At 39.9% G+C, this 22115-nt stretch overlaps 1 protein-coding gene across 4 annotated transcripts in view; it reads right to left on the bottom strand.

The window, feature by feature from the left end:
* Window positions 1-21298, bottom strand: part of CPEB3 (cytoplasmic polyadenylation element binding protein 3) — a 147827-nt gene extending 126529 nt beyond the window's left edge. For 3 of the 4 annotated variants that reach the window (XM_065893825.1, XM_065893824.1, XM_065893826.1), the window contains exon 1: window positions 20294-21298. In XM_065893825.1, coding sequence (XP_065749897.1) covers window positions 20294-21298 — 1005 coding nt within the window. The remainder of the gene's footprint in view (window positions 1-20293) is intronic. The other variant, XM_065893827.1, reaches the window with a different exon arrangement.
* Between the last annotated feature and the right edge of the window lie 817 nt (window positions 21299-22115).

Raw genomic sequence — 22115 nt, 5'->3', positions numbered from 1 at the left:
AAAACTCTCCAGAAAGTGGGCATAGAGGGAACCTACCTCAACATAATAAAGGCCATAGATGACAAACTCACAGCAAACATCATTCTCAATGGTGAAAAGCTGAAAGCATTTCCTCTAAGATCAGGAACAAGAGAAGGATGTCCACTCTCGCCACTTATTATTCAACATAGTTTTGGAATTCCTAGCCATGGCAATGAGGGAAGAAAAAGAAATAAAAGGAATACAAATTGTAAAAGAAGAAGTAAAACTGTCACTGTTTACAGATGTCATGATACTATACATAGAGAATCCTAAAGATGCCATCAGAAAACTACTAGAGCTGATCAATGAATTTGGTAAAGTTGCGGATACAAAATTAATGCACAGAAATCTCTTGCATACACTAACAACTGAAGATCAGAAAGAAATTAAGGAAACAATCCCATTCACCATTGCAACAAAAAGAATAAAATACCTAAGAATAAACCTACCTAAGGAGGTAAAAAACCTGTACTCAGAAAACTATAAGACACTGATGAAAGAAATCAAAGGCGACACAAACAGATAGAGAGATATACCATGTTCTTGGATTGGAAGAATCAATATTGTGAAAATGACTATACTACCCAAAGCAATCTACAGATTCAATGCAATCCCTATCAAATTACCAGTGGCAGTTTTTACAGAACTAGAACAAAAAAATATTAAAATTTGTATGGAGACACAAAAGACCCTGAATAGCCAAAGCAGTCTTGAGGGAAAAAAACAGAGCTGGAGGAATCAGACTCCCTGACTTCAGACTATACTACAAAGCTACAGTAATCAAGAAAACATGGTACTGGCACAAAAACAAAAATATAGGTCAATGAAACAGGACAAAAAGCCCAGAGATAAACCCACACACCTATGGTCAACTAATCTACGACAAAGGAGGGAAGGATATAAAATGGAGAAAAGACAGTCTCTTCAATAAGTGGTGCTGGGAAAACTGGACAGCTACATGTAAAAGAATGAAATTAGAACACTCCCTAACACCATATACAAAAATACACTCAAAATGGATTAGAGACCTAAATGTAAGGCTGGACACTATAAAACTCTTAGAGGAAAACATAGGAAGAACACTCTAACATAAATCACAGCAAGATTTTTTTTGACTCACCTCCTAGAGTAATGGAAATAAAAACAGAAATAAACAAATGGGACCTAATGAAACTTAAAAGATTTTGCAAAGCAAAGGAAACTACAAACAAGACGAAAAGACAACCCTCAGAATGGGAGAAAGTATTTGCAAACGAATCAACGGACATAGGATTAATCTCCAAAATATATAAACAGCTCATACAGCTCAATATTAAAAAAACAAACAACCCAATCCAAAAATGGGCAGAAGACCTAAATAGACATTTCTCCAAAGAAGACATACAGATGGCCATGAAGCACATGAAAAGCTCCTCAGCATCACTAATTATTAGAGAAATGCAAATCAAAAATACAATGAGGTATCACCTCACACCAGTTAGAATGGGCATTATCAGAAAATCTACAAATAACAAATGCTGGAGAGGGTGTGGAGAAAAAGAAACCCCCTTGCACTGTTGGTGGGAATGTAAATTGATAGAATCACTATTGAGAACTGTATGGAGGTTCCTTAAAAAACTAAATATAGTATTACCATATGACCCAGCAATCCCACTACTGGGCATATACCCAGAGAAAACCATAATTCAAAAAGACACATGCACCTCAATGTTCACTGCAGCACTATTTACAATAGCCAGGTCATGGAAACAACCTAAATGCCCACTGACAGACAAATGGATAAGAAAGATGTGGTACATATATACAATGGAATATTACTTAGCCATAGAAAGGAACAAAATTGGGTCATTTGTAGAGATGTGGATGGACCTAGAGACTATCATACAGAGTGAAGTAAGTCAGAAAGAGAAAAACAAATATCGTATATTAACACATATATGTGGAACCTAGAAAAATTGTACAGATGAACCAGTTTGCAAGGCAGAAATAGAGACACAGATGTAGAGAACAAACGTACGGACACCAAGGTGGGAAAGTGGCGGAAGGGTAGGTGGTGGTGGGATGAATTGGGAGATTTTGATTGACATATATACACTAATATGTATAAAACATATGACTAATAAGAACCTGCTGTATAAAAAATAAATAAAATTCAAAATGTAAACATAAAAGCTCAAAGATAATATCTAGGAATATCTTTAGTGATAACAAATGAGAATGAATGTAAAATGCTTTTGTCAACTGTAAAGAAAGCACCACATAAAATTAATAGAAACAGTGTCTGTACAATATATGCAAGATTTAGCCATTTCTGGGCAATATTTGTTGTTGTTCAAAACACTCACTAGCTTCAGAAAATTTGAGGAAACATTCTACCTACGGGAAGCAAAGGTTTAGCCTAGTAGACGGTCTGTCAAGCATACAAGAAAAACCTTACATTCTCCGTGTAAATTATATATTGTATCTCTCTCTATATATATGTTGCTTTAATGATGGCATGCTAATGGAAAACCATAGATTTATGCATAAAAATGAGAAATGAAACAGAAACCACAAGTTATAAAACTATACTATGACTTGCAGTACAGATATACTGTGCCAAATCATGACATAAAGCACAAACTATTTAAGACAAAATTGTTTTAAACATCAGTACATTCAGATCCATTTGTTCTAAGACAATATATCTGCACTGTCCAATATGGTAGCCTCTACCCACATGTGGCTATAGAGCAATTGAAACGTTGCTAGAACAAATTGAGATGTGTTGTAGGCATAAAATACATCCTGGATTTTGAAGACATAGTATGAAATGAACAATGTAAAATACCTCATTATTAAGTTTTATATTGATCACAGGTTGAAATATTTTGGATATAGCAGATTAAAAACAATATATTATTAAAATTAATTTTACCTGTTTCTTTTCACTTTTTAAATATTCTTTTCACTTTAAAAATTTTACATTATCCTTGCAGGATAACAGAAATAGACTGTGCTTTGCAGTCTATTTCTATTGGTCAGCGCAGCTACAGACAAATAGATTTAATGGTAACTCAGCTTGAATTCTGTATTCCAAAGTTAAGATCACTGACTATTCCAGCAACTAGACTAGTTTACAAACTTAACCAATCCCTGCCCAAACTGTGCTAATTTCTGACCTAAAACCACCCTACGACTAACCTCAGCCTCCAAAATTTATTTATGCACTCTAACTTCCCCACTTTTAAGGCACTCCTGAGACTGTCAAGGTGGTGCTGGCTCAGCAAGTTCAGGAAACCCAGCTTTTTATGATCAGCAGGTTTCCCTGGTGGTCTTTGTACAGGGCTTTGACAAAGTCAATGAATAAGAATTGTAAAATGCAATAAGTTGTATTGAGGAGGCATAACAAGAACGGTTAGAAAAAAGTAATTATATATAGGTTGTTCTGTCTAGTTATTTAAATTACCTAAATTAAAATCCACACTTGCAGCAATCTACCTTATTTTGGAAAAGTGAAAGAGCAAATCATATGGGCACTAAGGTTCCTGCTATGACAGAGTAGGAGTACGTAACACTAAATTAGACAACAGGAATAATATATCAGTTTCACTGAGGTTTCTGAGTGTTACAGATAGGCTGAAAACATGATCTAAATTTTTAGACTTTTTAGAATCCTTATTGTTTTTGTGATTTGTACCCAACTCCTGACTGAGTCTTTAGAGTAGAAATGGGTGGGGTTTTAAGGGAGACACAAAACAAATGTAGCCATCTTTACTACTTTCCTTTCAGTCTCAGGACTCAGTAGAATACCATTTTAAACCCAGGAGCCAGGGTAAACCCCCTAGTCTAGAGTTGATTATAATGTGGCAAGTTAGCTGAAGTCCACCAAGTTTTTCCAGTACAGAGTGAATTACACCCTGCCATTTTGATTCCCTTCAATGGCGACATTTAAACTCCAGAATTACAGCCACCTAAATAGGCCATATTTATGAAAAGCTAAATACATCCTCAAATCACTAAACAGAAAACCATACATAAGACTCAATTTTCAACTTTTCACCATTGTACACATATTAATCTCAAGTAATACACACTTTCGCTTACCCCAAAATAGTCACCCATCCCACCTAAGTTTATTTTAACTATTTTCTTTCAACTTTGTTAGTGTTCGCCACATCAGTAAGTTAAAAGACTTTCTTAATAGACAGACATCAGATACACTATGACAACCTAACTATAGAACATCAGAATAAAAACCTTAACTTGAGAATCATTCATTTATGACAAAAACACATTTACTTGATTTATCAATATGATGAACCACAATCATTTTGCAACTCTGACAGCTTTACTTTGATTTTCAGCAAGTTTCTCAAGTATTTCTCCACTCTTGATGAATACTCAATCAAGTCCATATTAACAAAATTAAGAATGATTAAGAATGACCACTGACAAAACAGTATTCCAAAATCAAAGAAACATTTTGACTTTTATATCATTAATACCACTTCACAATTAAATGGTCTATTCAAGATGTCTCTACAGGGTGTATGTATATATGTGTGCATACATATGTAAAAGGGAGAGATGTGTTTTAATACAAAGAATTACAAGCAGAGACCCTGTTCTCCAGCCTGCCTTCAAATATACTACCCATAGTGAGCCAATATAAATCGCTGAACAGCTAAGACGACCCTTTTGTGAATTCTGTGGAGGAAGAGCAACAGAAGGTCTTACAGGGAACATTATAGCATAAAAAGACACTCTTGCTCACTGCCAGGGCCTGACCTTACATCGATTCTACATCTTCACTTTTAATTGCGTGCCTGCTGCTCATCTTTACTTGAATAGCCCTCCGGCAGCATAACACTCAACCTATTGTGGGCACAGGGATTCAAGAAGTCAAAATATCCCTATCAGTAGTTTAAGATGAAAATAGGCAACAGCAGTTTTGACTTCTTGAGCTTCAAATGATAAAATTCAGAGAGAAGGCAGAAAAATTCTGTAAGTGCCGAAGTGAGAAAGGGGAAAGACCATCCTCTTCTCCTCTCCCTCAATCCTTTTAATGGATGGGGACCTCCATGTAGAATGTTGTGGGAAACACAGTGTCACCACATTTTAGCTGGGGCAAAGCCATGTAGGGAAAGAGAAAGATGGAAAAATTAAATTAAATTAAAAAAAATATATATATATATGTAGCCTTAAGTTGATACTGTTTTAAGCATAACAGCTCAGAACAATCTTGTACTCCTTCACATCCTCTACTCCCTCCATCTGCACTCGTGACATATTCTCCTTTGTAAGGTTTCTCACAGGTACACCTCCCTAGATTTGTGCTAAACCCAAGATTACTATCATGCCTTCTCACCAGTCTCCTTGCCCCCAGGTTGCACTGTGGCAGGCACACACACTTCTCCAATCCACCTGCCTTGTCTTTCTAAACATACATTTTTATTGTATCACTGCTCTGATCTTAGTTCTTCAGGGCTCTCCATTGTCTGGAGAACCCACATTCCTAAGCCAGACATTCAAGGCTGTCACTATCATGATAAGTCTCATCAGTATTAGTCTGATTCTCAGCTCCATTTTGCATCCTTGTTACCTTTATCTCACCTACTTCTAATCTAAGTTCTCTTATAGTGTAGAATGTACAAAGACATGTTAAATGCCTTTTAAAACCAAGTGGAATCTAGTAAATAAAATATTTGTTTGTTTATTTTTAATCCTAAGGAACAACCAATCCATCCTCAATCTCCCAGTAAGATGAAAAATCCCCAGCTCTAGTCAGGAAAGTCTGCTCAATAACCCCACTTATGGCTCATTTTTCTTTCCTTATTTTGGATTCCCATTCTATCCAATCAAATTCTATCTATCCTTCAAAATGTAACTATGGGACACTACCACTTTTTAAATTTTATTTTTTTCTTTTTTGGCCGCGTCGCACAGCTTGCGGATTTTAGTTCCCAGATCAGGGTTTGAACCCGCACCCTCGGCAGTGAAAGTGCAGAGTCTCAGCCACTGAAACACGGGGAATTGCCTATCACTTTTTTCAAAAAAGCATTCTAGGACAAATTATTCTTGACCCTACTTGGCCATTCATGGCAAATAACATCACACAATCTAGTCCTTACTTTCTTATTATGCCCCATTGCATGTATGTTAGTTTCTAAAGATAGGATTCAGATATTTCACAATACCTAACACCAGTCCAAGAACATAGTATGTACTTTGTAAATACTGAATTCAAACTCCAGTTAACAGCACTGCCACATATACATGAATTTCTAGATTTATAATAAAGAGAAAGTACATAAAAGAGTATATAAGAATTTTTCACAGTATAGATAGTTTCTACTGCTCTTTCTATAGAACACAGATCTACAGAACACATCTTTTCTACATAGGTTGTCTTTTTACAGTTCTGACTATTGTGCGAAGTCATTAGACTAAATCAATAATACACACAATGCAAATTATGCTAAATACACAGTCTATCTTTCTTTGATGGTTTAGAACAAACGAAGTATCTTAGAGGCATCATGAATATTATGATCATGCTACAGGAGATTAAAAGATTGGGTTTTGAACTTGCTTCTGACATTCCCTAGAAGAAACTTTTTAATATAAATCCCTGATGTCAGCTTACTTGCCTATGGCTTACTTGCATAAAACTGGAATATAAAATGGGCAATTGCTTAACTTCCTGGATAGGATAAAGTGGCTGCCTTTTTGAATATTTAATTATTGTAACAAAAGCTGAAGCATCCTTTTACCTTGCTTTGTCCTCTTCGTTGAAATCTTCTTCACTGTCTTTCAATGTCCTTTGATGTCTCAGTATTCAATACATTCTCTATTATTTATGTCCCTCTAACAGAATGTGTCACTTCAACTCCCTTGTCTGTTTCAGCCCTCATCCCTCAAGTGTGAAGGAATATATTCACTATCAAGAGATTTTTCTCCCTTTCCTCCTCACTCCAGGTCTTATATTTTTGACATTAAACTATAATTTCCTTTAAGTCTCCTTCTATGTTTCACATTTAACAGAATCTAGCCCTAAATTAGAATTAGAATATCAAATATCCCACTGTATTTTAAAATGAAAATCTTCTGTTATACCTGGATGATTCACCAACTTTAAAACAGCTGTTCGGGAATAACATTTCATATGCTAGATCACACCAAAGTTGATAGGTCAAATGGAGTCATCTACCCTGGCAAAAATGTAGGAAGTAGGCAGTAAGCTCTAAAACGTTAACCGAATAATTTTGTTACCTTCAGATGAGCTCATGTCTTTGGAATATTGAGGAATTCAAGGTCAAAATGAAAAAAATCAATCTCCCCAGCCAGTCCCAAATTTTCTAAAATACTAAACTTATAATGCCTTTGAAAGTAGAGTTTAAAATTTTCCATTCACCAAGTTTTGCTTTGCAGCATCCTGAAACATTAGCACAATTAGTCTGCCTTTATTCTGCATAAAATCAACTCAAAGTTTAATTTGACAAACATTGCAAAATAATGTTTCATCAGCATTGTAAAATGATTCAAAGTATTTATTGATAGATTGTGTTTTTGCAGCTTAAGGGCCAACTATTTTAAAGCTTTTTCCCCACCCCCAGATACCTTCTGACCTTCGAATGAGCATGATGGCAATAAGGTGCCTGGTAAAGCTTCAACTTAAACTGTCATCTTAAAAAAAACCCAGCCAACTCCCTCCCCAAATGAGCAAACTAACAGAAGTCTTTCTGTTTTAATTGAGGCATATACAGAATACGATGCTGCAGAAGAGTTCAGAACTGGCAAAAGTTTGGTCAATTTTTCTTACCAGGCCTTGATGTCATAACTTCTTAAAGACACTGTATTCCAAAATGCTCTATTGTTAAAATGGCTCTTTACCAATAGAAACTAAGTAATAGATGATAGTTAGGTTTCCACACTAGCCTAGAAGTAGTTAATTGGTTACAAAGCTAAACAAAAAAACCCCTAAATCATATAGGCAACATTGTTTCTATTTGAAAAACTTAAGATCTGTTTCACTTCTCTTGGTGTGTTGCAGGTCCATCACTGAGATCTAGAACAACTGCTCCTCTACCCCCCAAACCCCCAATTTCTACCCTCTCCCCCAGTTCTACTCTCTACTCTCTTCATTAGGTTATAATAGTAGGAAAAGCAACAACAAAGACATGAATGGGAGAGTGGACATGTTCCTCTTGAGGAAAGGAGGTCACATATATCTGCAATTTCTGAAAGTCAGTATTTCTAATTGTACCTCCTATACCAGAAATGGAATAACATCCCTCTCTTTAATCAAAACTTTCTAGTCCATTTATTCATTAAAATACATAAGCATCTACTATAGTTGAAGCTTTACTTAATTTACTTTCCACATTAACCCATGAGTTCCACCTTCCCAATAAAAAAATGCCCATAGTACATTCAACACCTGTGACCGATAAGCCTATAAATTTCTGTCCTACCAGATTAGTTACAAGTCAACCTAGAAATGATAGGTTTTTCCCTAATCTTTGTAATGCTAGTGTTATTATAAGTATGTGATTTAATATATGCAAGCCAGTGAAATGAATGCCAAAAAATTATGATGAAAAGCTAATTTGAGGACTTCCCTGGTGGCCAAGAATCCTCCTGCCAATGCAGGGGACGCAGGTTCGAGCCCTGGTCGGGGAAGATCCCACACGCCGCGGAGCAACTAAGCCCATGTGCTACAACTACTAAGCCTGTCCTCTAGAGACCACAAGCCACAACTACTGAGCCCACGTGCCAAAACTACTGAAGCCCGTGAGCCTAGAGCCCGTGCTGAAGCCACCGCAATGAGAAGCCCGCGCACCGCAACGAAGAGTAGCCCCCGCTCGCCACAACTAGAGAAGGCCCACTAGCAGCAACGAAACCCAACACAGCAAAAAAAAAAAAGGTAATTTGAATGCTCTAGAAAAAGCTAGATGAAAGAGGAGTTGGGTCCCTTCTATTTGTTTTTATTTTATTTATTTATGTATTTATTTATGTTTTGGCCGCGCCACACGGCATGCGAGATCTTAGTTCCCCCACCAGGGATTGAACCTGTGCCTTGTACATTGGGAGCACAGAGTCTTAACCACTGGACTGCCAGGGAAGTCCTGGGTCCCTTCTCTTTAGAAAGCTCTCAAATTAAAGTTAGGCAAAATTCCTGTGAGTTATGAAGAGGGAGAAAGACAAATTTTATGAGATGCCTAAGTTTTAAAAATCTTTTCAAGATTTATTGGGTGCCATGTAGCAGCATCTGTAATTCTTAACCATTTTCAAGTTATGGATTCCTCAGGAAATTTAATGAAGGTTACAGCCCACTTCTCTCCCTAGAAATACAAATGAATTAACACACACCTCTGGTGGATATTATATCCTGTCCCCATTTCTCCTTCATGCTCCATGAAAGCTCATCTCCCTGTGGCTCTACGGATCTTAAGCTTCAAAACATTTCATCCTGTTTACACCCATTGAAAAACTAAGCACTTTATTAGTACAGCAGAACTAAATTCCATAAGGTCTAATCTCAACTTTGCTAAGACCTTATTAGCGATATTTCAGACCTTCTAATAACATACACTGACCTCTCAAGTGAGTTTATTCAACTTAAATAATAAAGGATGCGAGGTCTCATTTCTCTTAATTCCTGTGGTCCTCCCATATGACTGATTGGTTAGCAATTCCTTACAGTTCTCTGCAATGCCTAGCTGTAACCCATAAACAAGATGACTAACAAGCGAACACATACTCTAATTCTCAGGGTACAATAAAAAATTTTTTTAATAAATAAATAAGGCTAGAATCAGAAAAAGCTCTTGACTTAGAACGGTAGTTATTTCTTCTCTCAGATTTAGTCTTTTAATAAGTAGTCCACAAAGTAATCTATCTTAATAAGGTTTTCCTTCCCACACATTAAGAGTCATATAAAAGCATGGGTGGATAAGAGATGTCAAATCACTTGCTCGAGTATTCCCAACACATAGCTTTCTCTTCTGAAGTTCCTCCAGTCTAAACCCACCTGGGCTTATGAGTCATGAAAATTCTAATCTGCCACTATTAAGCCTGTTCACCTCTAAATCATTTTTCCCAGCTGCCTAAACCAAAACTTGAACAGTCATTCTAAACTCCTCCTTCTCCTTTATTACCCACATCCAAGCAATCACTAGTCCTCCAGCTGGTCCCTTAATTCATTTCTCAAGTCTGTCCCTTCCTCTCAATCAATTTAGGTCCTTACGTGTTAACTGGTTTCCCTGTCTGTTTTTGGTTCCTGACAACCCATATCCCAGAATAATCTTTCCAGGACAAAGACGTGATCACTTCATTCACCAAATTAAAGCCTTACAATGGCTCTCAGCTTTAAAATCCTTCAATGTGGGCTTCCCTGGTGGTGCAGTGGTTAAGAATCTGCCTGCCAATGCAGGGGACATGGGTTTGAGCCCTGGTCCGGGAAGATCCCACATGCCACGGAGCAACTAAGCCCGTGCGCTACAACTACTGAGCCTGTGCTCTACAGCCTGCGAGCCACAACTACTGAGCCTGCGTGCCACAACCACTGAACCCGCATGCCACAACTACCGAGCCCACGTACCACAACTACTGAAGCCTGCACGCCTAGAGCCCATGCTCCGCAACAAGAGAAGCTGCTGCAGCGAGAAGCCCGTGCACCGCAACGAAGAGTAACTCCCGCTCACCGCAATGAGAAAGCCCGCAGGCAGCAACGAAGACCCAATGCAGCCAGAAATAAATTAATTTTTTTAAAAAATCCTTCAGTGTCCCTACTGGGCAAAGTTGAAGGCACAGAAATGCTGGAATGTCCTTTGTGATGTGGCCCCTACCTACATCTCTAGTCTCATCTCTCACTTGCCTCACCCCTATGCTGAATCTTCTGCTCCCTCAACACACCATGCTGTTTTTTACCTGTGTCCCTGTTTTTCCCTCTGCTTAAAATAAATATTTGCTGCAACCTCTACCCCCATGCCCTGGTCTGTCTATGGAACCCTACCCATTCATTTCTGAATAAAGATTTAAAATGCCCAAAGATGTTCATGACAGCATTATGTTTAACAGTTAAAAACTGAAAAGCTAAATCCTCCAAATACAGAAATAATTTGTTAAATTACAGTGGATTCCTGTGATGGACTATTATGCAATAATAAAAAATGTTTAAAAATTAATGATATGAAAAGCTAAAAAATATGGCGATAAAATTGTTTACACAGAATCATCTCAACCATATAAAGTACACAATACATATACATAAAAAAAAGAGAGAACTGGCAGAAAATGCACCAACACATTAAGAGTACTTATCTCTGGGTAACAGAATTACAGGCAATTTTTTTTCCCTCAAGTTTTAGACAGTGAATATGCATTACTTTCAAAATCAGAAAAACTTCGAAAGTATTTTAAATTACAAAAGACTTTCCTGGAGACTTCCCAACCCTCCCTCCCCCCACACACAAACTTAATTATTCCTTCCTCTGCAAGTATACATTCTCTTTGTTGTGCATATCACACACAAGTATAAAACTTATCATCCTGTATTTTAATTTATGTTTCTCAGGGAGCTGTCTGAGGACCAGATATGGTTCAGCTTTAATCCCTAGTGCCTGACCTCTGGTAGCAGCCAGGTAAATGTTTATAAAATGAAACTGCTCTTACGTTGCTAGCTACATCTAAATGACCAGTATGTGTCTTATCAATCATTTGTAAATGTAAATCATTAACACATTCAACAAACATTTCCCATGTGCCTAAAATATCCCAGGTACTGTCACAACCCCTGAAAACACTACAGTGAAAAAGGTCCTTGCCCTTGTGGAACTTACATTCTAGTGTGGAGAAACAAACAAACAAACCCAGCTCACTTCAGACAGTAAGGAGTGCTATAAAGACAATGGGGGATGAGGGGAATCAGGGAAGATCTGGGGAAAGAGTGCAACATCAAAGACACACTGAAAGATGATAAGTGATAAGAGGCAAGCGGGTATAATAAAATGAGAGAACTGGACATCGAGTCTAAAGACCTACATTTCCACTCCTCCTGTCACCTTACTAGTCAGGTGATATTCTCTGAGTCTCAAGTAGGATGATAATTCCTAATTCACAAGAACGTGTAAGGATTAAATAAGATAATTTATGTGCAAAGGGTGAGGCCAGTGCTTGACATGCAGAGTCCCATGTATTTGTTAGCTGAATCTATTTGGAGAAGACATCAAAAATAATACAATACCCAAAAGCTGGAGTACATGGATTATGACTGCGAATGACGATGCCAAAAGATACTTAATGTAAATCCTATCCCTTTGATCAGGGAATCCTGTAATAGATATGTGCTTAACAAAAATACCGCTTACGCTATCCTTCTTAACTGTGTATCTGAACTCAGGATTCTACTATTGATTACAACCACTTTAAACAACAATGTGGCAAAAAGTTGACTAGCTTACCCATAAAATCAAATGCAAACACATTAAAAAAAAAAGATTCATGCTCCAAAAACTGTCTCTCAGCCTTTCCCCACAAACTTTATTCATAAACCTCACTGGCCTTCACTATTTTTAATCCCCTGCATATCTAGTTTATATTTCTCTAGTCCAAAAGAGGAAAGGAAATTTTCCACGGCAGATTGCAAAAGAGAGGTGCTTCTGGGCACACTCACTTCTTGTCCTTTTTCATTGCTGCCTATCTGAAACCTAAGAACTGGGTCTCCTGGACTTTGAGTAGGGGGTTAGAGTGTCAGATCACTCAAATGTTTCCTCTGAATTATTTAAATCCCTAGCTAGTCCCAAAACTCTACCATATATTTAAGATAGAAAGTCTTTTGCCCTTTACATCTCTGCTTTCCAATCTCACAATCTTCAAACGAACGACTAGCTGAATGGGCCTACTATAACCTACTCTTTGTCAACCTCTTAGACCAAAGAATTGTCACCTTAATATTTCTAAGTATTATTGTCAGAATTATTCTGACCCTCATTCTGATCACTTCCAGTATTAATAACTTGATTTGGGAAGACAGGAATAAAATAGACCACCATGACAGGGTAAGTTAACTCCACAAGAATGAGATGATGAACAGTGAAGAGGTAAAGAAAAATTTAACTCATAGGATACAAGTTAATATTCCCATCTATTGGTTGCCAAAATCTCTAATGTCAAAGCAAGAACCCTGCTTACTTCTTAGCATACCAAAGTACAAACAGATTCACAGCCTAGAAACTATGGGATGCCCATAAAGTCTGAAAAGCCAGATATTTTCTATTTTTACAAATTGAAGATGTCCTTTATAACATTCTGTACATTCACCTATGTTTCCATATTCTGTGAACATCTTGTAAAGAAATGCTATAGTGGAGAATCTGTCTTGAAAATGTTAAATATACTGTATTGTAGAAAGGACAAAACTATAGCAACTTGTATTTAAATGTTTAGTCATTCATGTAATGAGCACCTACTAAGTGCCAAGTGCTCATGAACTTCTAGACACTGGTTCAGTTGGTAGCACTGTCCATTTAATTCGTTGCACTGAATTACTAAAGATAGGGAGTTACATTTTTTTCTCTTGAATTTGATCTTGCCTTTGAAATAAGTTTGAACACTTGAAGAATGAAGATATTTGGCTGTACAACAGTCTTAACCACACAACAATATCAGTACACAAAGTTTCCTTCCCTCTGTGTACATTTATTCTATGATCACTTCAAATGATACAAAGGCTGTTTGGTACCCATTTCTGTTCCTCTCCTCTGAAGACTGCCAACAAGGATTCATATCATATAGTCATTATTTTTGAGAATTATATAATAGTGCTTCTGGGGAAAGAAAAGTGGTGTTGATTCTAAGATGCTAATTTATTGAATTATTTTAATTCACTAGTACTTTTCCACATCAAGTTAAGTCAAAATATTACAATGGTTTCACATAAGTTTACATGCCTAGCACCTGTAATGAACACTGAAGGATATGAAAACTAAATGTAAAAGAACTGAAGCATAACAGAACCCCCAGAGAACAAGCCACGTACAAGGTATAAGGACCAGTTGCGGAAAATTCCTTGTTAAGGCTGGCTACTACTGCAAGCACAGCAATCTCCCCAGGAAAGCACCTTTGAAGCTGTGGCTATATTACATTCCTCAACTCTCAAGATCCAAACTTGGGCCTCTATACTGAATTCTATCTCTGACAACCATGCTGGCCTCTACAGAGAGTCAGGCATGGTCTTCAGGGAAGTGGTGAAAAGGAACTTCAAATCAGAGCCTTTGGAGCTCCAGAATTACCAAAATCTCACATTTGCATTGGTGAGTCAGCCATGGCAGAAGCAGGTAGTTACAAATATACACCATCCTTGTGACTAACTCTATACTCCCTAACTTTCAGAGCACTATGACTGGCTTTCTAGGACAGGCAGTCACCATAACATACAAAGAGCCCTTCGTTGCTCTTCCATCCCTGCTGGACACATCTTTCTAGGCCTTCTCCATTTCCAGATGTCATCAACTAGCATTTAATCCTGGACTACTAGCTATCAATAAATATTTCCTCTATTAAACTCGAACTGTGTCTAATTACTGGTGGTTAGGCAGGCATTTAAGAGTCATAACAGTATCTAATTTTTTGAACATTTTGTATACATTCTCAAAGCAAACCCAGAAGATAGGCTCTCTCTCTCTCTCTCCATTTTTGCAGACTTCTTGGAAAAAGAAACATGGAATAAATGACTTGACTCCAATCACCAGTGACAGAGCTGAGGCTTCAACCAGTGTCTTCCTCATTCCAAGCTTCATGGGCTGCCCACTACTCTATACTCCCCTCCATTCCTTTCCTCAGTAAAATCCACATGGCTGCATCAGATTTTTCATATTGTAGTAACGAAGCCATAATCTTTTGACACTTGCAGATCAAAACACGCCAAAAACCACCTGAGCAATGACACCTTCCAAATGGACGAACATTACACCTTGTGCAGCCCTTGAAAGAGAGCAAAATAGGCCAACCAGTGGAGAAAGCTATTTAAGCAGAAATTTGTGTCTTAGAGGATATCTAAACACATTACATTTCTGAGAGCATATTTTTATATCAACTTGCTGCAAGGTCATGAAGAGTTTAGAGCTAAGTACTTTTCAACATGCAATTTTAAAGTAAACAGTTTATATTAGATAAATGTTTTCAGTAGCATAGAAAACTTTCTAATATTTCCTAACCAATATCTCTTTTAAATAGAATATAGATAATGTGGCTTTGCTAGCATACATATTAACCACGCTACAATAAGTTCCGAAACAGTTTGTAGAGTTGGGTGGACTTTAAGTGATTTTGCATTGGAGCAGTAGTTAAGAAACCAACTACAGAAGAGTCTCTAGCTTTAAATCTAGGTCATAGTATCCTTATTCAAAAGCAAGCATAAACTAGACAATTTATATTACTTCCTGAAAAGATGGTTCCAAAAGAAGTAGCCTAGGCTCGTTGAAAACACTGATGTTTCTTCAAAATTTATTATGAATAGGCATATTTATTTTTCAAAATAATTTATACTCCCATGAATTCATGTAAGGAATTTCTTTCTCTGTTATAGATAACCCACCAGCACAATCAACATTAAATTACATTTAAGCAGACTTATGCCAGGAAATATAAAATCTATACAGTGGCTTTCAATTTGGGGTAGGAAAAGAGGGGCGGGATAAAGGCAGAAACGCAGAGAGAAAGCAGAACATAATTTGAATTTTTTTCCAAAAATACAAATTCAAAAATACATAGATAAGTTAATAAATAGGGGAATATATTGACTACTGTTGAATCTAGTATACGTATGGGCACTATATTTTTCTTCCTCTGTTCCTCTCAATAAAATATATTTTAACAACACAATCTCCAGAGTATATCATAAGGTCAAGTACGGATGCTGCCCAGTCTCCTCCTTCTACACTGCACTGTTAACTGATGTCCACTGGCTCTGGAGGCAGATCTCCTGGGTTCAAATCCCAACTCTGCCAGTTACTGGCTGTGTGATGATGAGGAAATAATGTAAATGCACTAACCCTCAATTTCTTTGTCAGGATAATGAGGGTAATAATAGTCCTATACCTTAAAGGAGTTCCAATAAGAAACTACATGTAAAGCGCTTAGCAAAGGGCCCAGGTCATAGGTAAATGGTGGATTATCACGTTGTTATAGTAACCAGGGGGTACCTTCAGCCAGAAAAAAAAAGACTAAATAACATTACATAGAAGTTTGGGGTCTTTCAGATTGCATGGGATGAAAAAGCAGTAATCCATACTAAGATAAGATCACGCAGAGCCTCTGGCCACCATTAAAATAACAATAATCACAACTCAATATTTATATGGTACTTTACTATGGGCCAAGTACTGTGCTAAGCACCTTACATGCAGTTTCTTATCTGAACTCCTATGAACCAAGTAATTATTATTATTCCCATTTTACAGATGACAAAATTAAGGGTCAACATATATACCTAATTTGCGCAAGATTACAAACCCAGGAACTGGCAGCGTTGAGATGTGAACCTAGGCAATCTGCCTCCAAAGTCTGCTTCTGATAGAAACTACCCACCTGAACTTGAGCAAGTCATTTCACATATTTGAACTTTGATTTCCTCTTCTGGAAAATGAGCAGAGTAGTGGAATAGGTGCTCTCAAAAGTCCCTTCTAAACTTCTCTGGACAACAACACTATTTAAACTGAAATTCGCGACATACAGAAAACACCTCTGTTCTAGTCCTTTTACAAACCTAACTAAGCTTCTCTGTCTTACATAAATAGAGAATGAAGCATATGTATGATACCCCAGGTGGGGTACCTCACTGATTTAAAAAAAAAATTTTTTTTAATATAAATTTATTTATTTTTGGTTGTCTTGGGTCTTCGTTGCTGCGCGGGCTTTCTCTAGTTGCAGCGAGCGGGGGCTACTCTTCGTTGCGGTGCGCAGGCTTCTCATTGCGGCGGCTTCTCTTGCGGAGCGCAGCCTCTAGGCGCGCAGGCTTCAGTAGTTGTGGGGCACGGGCTCAGTAGTTGTAGCTCACGGGCTCTAGAGCGCAGGCTCAGTAGTTGTGGCGCACGGGCTTAGCTGCTCCGCAGCATGTGGGATCTTCCCGGACCAGGGCTCGAATCCGTGTCCCCTGCACTGGCAGGCGGATTCTTAACCACTGTGCCACCAGGGAAGCCCCCTCACTGCTTTTGAGTTGGTGGATGGTACATCACTAAGAGCCAGATACATAATCTCATGAGATAATTCCGTAAGTAAGCCCCTTTGAATGGAGCCCAAAGAGAACCTGACATAAATGAAGTCTACCTGACAGCACTAGAGCTACAAGGAAGTTAAGGACACACATCAACAAAACTAGCCAAAGCGCTATTACCCAAGTTATGCCATTTTCTCTCAGGACCTCAGTTTCCTTATTTATAGAAATGAGGTGGCTTTTAGATACAAGTAATCCCTAAGGAAGCAGCCACCCCAACCCAGAGAAACCAATCAACTTTGTTAGAATTAAGGGAAGGGCATAAGAAAGCACAGTGCAGTTTGAAAAATCACATTCAAATACAGTTATTGCTTTCACAATATAAACCACAGAAGTAAAGCTCCAAATATCCTATTATGTGGGTTGGCAAAAGAGAGTGAAGCAGCACTGCTGGGGGTGGGTAATGGATTTTTTTTTAATATTATGATACATTAGAGTAGATCACTACTACTGTTGAGAGCCCCTTTTAGCTCAAAGAGTCTGAAATAAAAAAATTAAGTTGGTATTCTATGAAATACAGTCCTAGATTTAAAGAAAAAAATCTTATTTGTCAAAATAATTTTTTAAAAAGTCATTAGGAGCTACTTAAGTTATTTTCTCTTTTGTAGAAAAATGATTTAAATAAATATATAAACATGTAAAATTCTGCACACGAGACTCAAGGTGTTTTTGTTTTTTCAAACTTAATATGCTTATCAACACAAACCAAGTCTGATAATTTTCCAAGCCAAAACACAGCCAGGTTACTCCTACTCTGGTTCTAATATTGCTTCAAAACCCTGAAGCTCCATTTTAAGTAAGAAAAAGAAATGAGACATAAAGTCCATGTAATTCTTCCTGAGGCCAAATTTATAAAGCTCAATTTTCAATTAAATCTCTCCTCCTACAAATCTTTTGGCCATCTTTCCCTACTCAATAGCACTACCAGGGATGAAAAGCAAGAATCCAAACTCAATCCAGTCCATCTGGCTCTCGTTAGCATGGCTGGTAAATGGTTTGCTGAGAAACAACTGGCAATCCCCACATAACTTGTCAATATCAGTTTGGGGGAAATTTTATGGATTTAATCTCTCCCCAGTTCCCATTTCTGGAGATAATCAAAAGCTAGTTGTATTCAGATTCTACTCTTAGAAAAAGATAATTGATGTCTACACTATCAGCTTCCAGGCCCAAAACCTCCCTGTTAGATTTTAGGTTATCCTCTAAGAATGGATTTGGGTAGAGATCATCAGAATAATACGAAGGACTATTAGAAAAAGAGGGGCTCTCCTACCAAATGCAGCCTCCCTGTCCAGCCCCCCACCACACACACACACACACACACACACACACACACACACACAGACACACACACAAAGAAATTCCAGAAAGTAGAGTCCTCCTTTTCTCTAGGGATCTAATCCCAGCACGCAGTCTCTTCATTTTATTAAAACAAACTTTAGAAAAATGGGGAGAAATATACCTTAATATTAAACTCTTCCATTCCTGAAGGGCCCCTGTAAAAATGCGTTAAGACTGTCTCATTAAAAACTCTCATACACATAATTTATGAGTTTCAGGGACCCCCCTCTGAACTGTTGAGGTTAAAAATCCTTGCTTTAGTTTAGAGAATCATGTGCTTCTTAATAACCCTATCTCCTCCTTCATGGATGGAAGCCATGCCAAACATCACATCTGAAATGTAAAGAGCAATAAAATGAAGCCTCCAATTGCACCTGATGCTTTAAACTAACTCTGCCAAATGTCGGTTCTGCCATTTTTCAGCAATGCTCAAAGGATTTCTGTTTCATTTCCTTGGATCCAAAGATCCAAACTGGGTCTTATCCAAAGCCCTCCTCTCTCCTTCCTTGTTTTCTTTTTTAACTGAGCCTCCCAGCGTATGGCCAAATCAATTTGTAAGTGAAGGGTGAATGTTTACCTGATTACAAAGCCCTCCAGTGAACGCTCCCCCTTACCACCCCTTTCCAACTCAAGATGTCCAGGACACTGCCAACCGATGTGGCCATACACTGGATCAGAAAGCGAGAACAGAATAAGGACACTCCAACCTTTTTGTCTGGGGCACTTCCTGGGTTTTTCATTGGCATTTAACACCAAGACACAAGGCTCATTTTTCATTAAAGTTGCAAGACTTTCACTTTGCCCAGTTTCAGATGGTGTAATTGATCTGCATTGTCTTCTTAAATAACCCAATTGAAGGACACTGCAGCTTTAAATATTTCAGCGCTAGCTAGCAAATAGTCTCCATTGCAATATGGCTCTGAAGGTCGCATCCTATTGTCTCTTTCCTCTGGAAAAAACAATTTCTAAGTCCTCCTTCTAGGTAACATAGGAAGGGTTATCCCTAGAATTCCCACTCTTCCATCCTGGTCCCTGATAGAGTTCCAGTGTTTATTGGAATCTCACACTCATAATTTTCCCGGCAGGGGCAATATGCTGATTGCTATTAATGATGCCAGCACCTTCGCGAGACATAAACACGTGTTCACATTAGTTTAATTGAGCATATGCAACTGTCTGAAATAGCAACACTCAAGGGCTGTTAACCCCTTTAAGAGTGGGGCCACAGTTGTTTGGGAGTGGATGGCTTTCAGGAGGCACCCTGAGCCCGGGATTGCATAACGTGAAATGTGTAGCTACTTAAAACGACAGAAATCTCAGCCTACTCATCCTGGGACTATGCCGGCACCCTGCCATACACTTGCAGCTTTTCTTGTCGAAGGTGAAAAGAAGAGGCACAAGCACGATGAAGGAAAAAATAAGCTAAAAGAAAAAGGCTCTTTTCTATCTTGTCAGGGTGCATATATACGATTCCTCCAGCAGTCACAGTGTTCCCCCACCCTTGTCCCCGGTCGTGGAACAGCCCCAGTGAACTGAAGGGTCTGGAAAAGGGCAGGGCAGTTGAACATCGCTGCCTTTTTTAAAGAACAAAAATCAACGGCCTATTAAATGGCAGGGAAGACAAGGCAAAGGGAGCAGAGAAGGAAGGCGTGTGCAGATGCACTGGAGCATTACCTGAAATGGCAACAGATTGTTACCATTGTCCGTCCGGAAAGCGTTATCCTCCATCCAGGACTTGGAGGTGAGCGGGCCCGCGCGGGGGAACTTGGGCGGCGCGATCACGTTGCTGGAGAAGGGCTTTTTGAGCGGCGAGATGGGGTTGAGCGGTGAAGGTACCCCGACGCCCACGCCCACGCCCACGCCTACCGCCCGGCGAGGGTCCCGGCCCGCCTGCAGGCCGCCCCACGGGTTGGACGGCGCGCTCCAGGCCGCGTTCACGCTCTGGTGCGTGTTCCAGCTGGACGACGCGGACGAGGCGGCGGCCGCAGCGGCCGCGGCGGCCGCGGCAGCCGAGGACGAGGACGGCTTGCTAGTCATGATGGGCTGGTGACCGTACGCCGCGGCAGCGCCCCTCTGCGCATAGGGCGCCTGGCTGGGGCTGGCGGGCGACCGGCGCTGCTGCGAGGGCTGCGCCTGCTGGGGCTGCGCAGGCTGCGCGGGCTGCGGTGCGGGCGGCGGCGGCGGCTGCTGGTGGTGCTGGGTCTGCGCCAGGCTGATCTGCGGGGAGAAGGTGCCTCCGAAGACTGGGTTGACGTGGTGAGGGAAGTTCTGGAAGAGCATGGTCCCGTTGACTGGCGTGATCCCCTGGAAGAAGCTGTCCTCTACCGCGTTCGTGGTGCCCGTGGACCAGGTGCTGCCGAAGGACGGCGACAGCGACGCGCCCGGCGCCGCGGGCTCCTGCGGCGGCGGCGGCTGCTGAGGGGGCTGGTGGAAACCCAAGCCCGGCAGGAGCGGCGATTCCATCTGCATCTTGTCGGGGCCGTTGGGGGCCGGCGGGGCAGCGGCGGGGCTGAGGGCCGGCACTGCGCTGCTGTCCTCCGGCTTGGGGGTCTCTGAGGACAGGGGCGTGGACGGGGCTTCGGCTGTGCCGGGCTCGGGCTGGGGCTGCTGCTGCTGCTGCCGCTGCTGCTGGGTCTGGGGCTGGGTTTTGCTTTTGTCCATCAGTAAATCATCCTGCATGGTTTGCGCAGCTGAAACGGGAAAAAAGAGAGACGCGTTATTGTCAATGTGTTCGTTAATGCCCCTTGCTGAAGCGGGCGGGTGTTTTACTTGCGAAAATCCAGTGCCACCGCTATTAGCCAATTGCAATGCAAATCCATAATCTCCCATTTAGAAGAACAGGTCGGGCTGGGGGAGCGAGGGGGGTGCGGGGGGGGGGGAGCTCATGCAAGGTCTCTAAAAATACTCTGAGAGCGTCTTCACCCTTTCTGATGTCTAGGTTCCTTTTCTGTATTAGTGAGAGATGTGCTTATAAGACAGAAAGACGGCAATTTCGCCACGTCTCTTTTCCCTTCACCGGAACTCAGAGCGTTCACCCTGCAATGAGAAACCGATTCTGGTTCCTGTTTTTTCCCAAGCACCACCCTCCCCTAGCTATTTGCATACGTCAATAAATACTGCTGCGTCCTTCAGCAAGGTTAAAAAGACACCGCACACGACCCTTTCTACCCCCCTCTCCGGCACTTTAAAGAAACAGAAGTCTTATCCCCCTTGATTAGCAAACTGCCTTCTTGCCTCGATAATTGTTTCATTTAGCAGCAGCGAACCACGAGGGAGGAAATCCTTGGCATTTGTTAGGAGGAGGACTCAGCTGCACAATCATTCTCTGGCCTCCCAGGAGCTGCAGCTACTCCATTTTGTTAGGAGACATTAAAACAAACAACAACAACAAAAACACATTGTTTTTAAAGAGGTAAAAATCTACTGAAACACTTTCAAGTGCTTGCTTCTTGTTACTCTAAGGATTAGGGTTTTTCTGCTTATTCTCCAATTTTCT

This window comes from Phocoena phocoena, chromosome 16, assembly GCF_963924675.1.
Source record: "Phocoena phocoena chromosome 16, mPhoPho1.1, whole genome shotgun sequence".
In the NCBI taxonomy this organism is placed as follows: Eukaryota; Metazoa; Chordata; class Mammalia; order Artiodactyla; family Phocoenidae; genus Phocoena; species Phocoena phocoena.
This window is presented reverse-complemented; position numbering and strand designations above follow the sequence as displayed.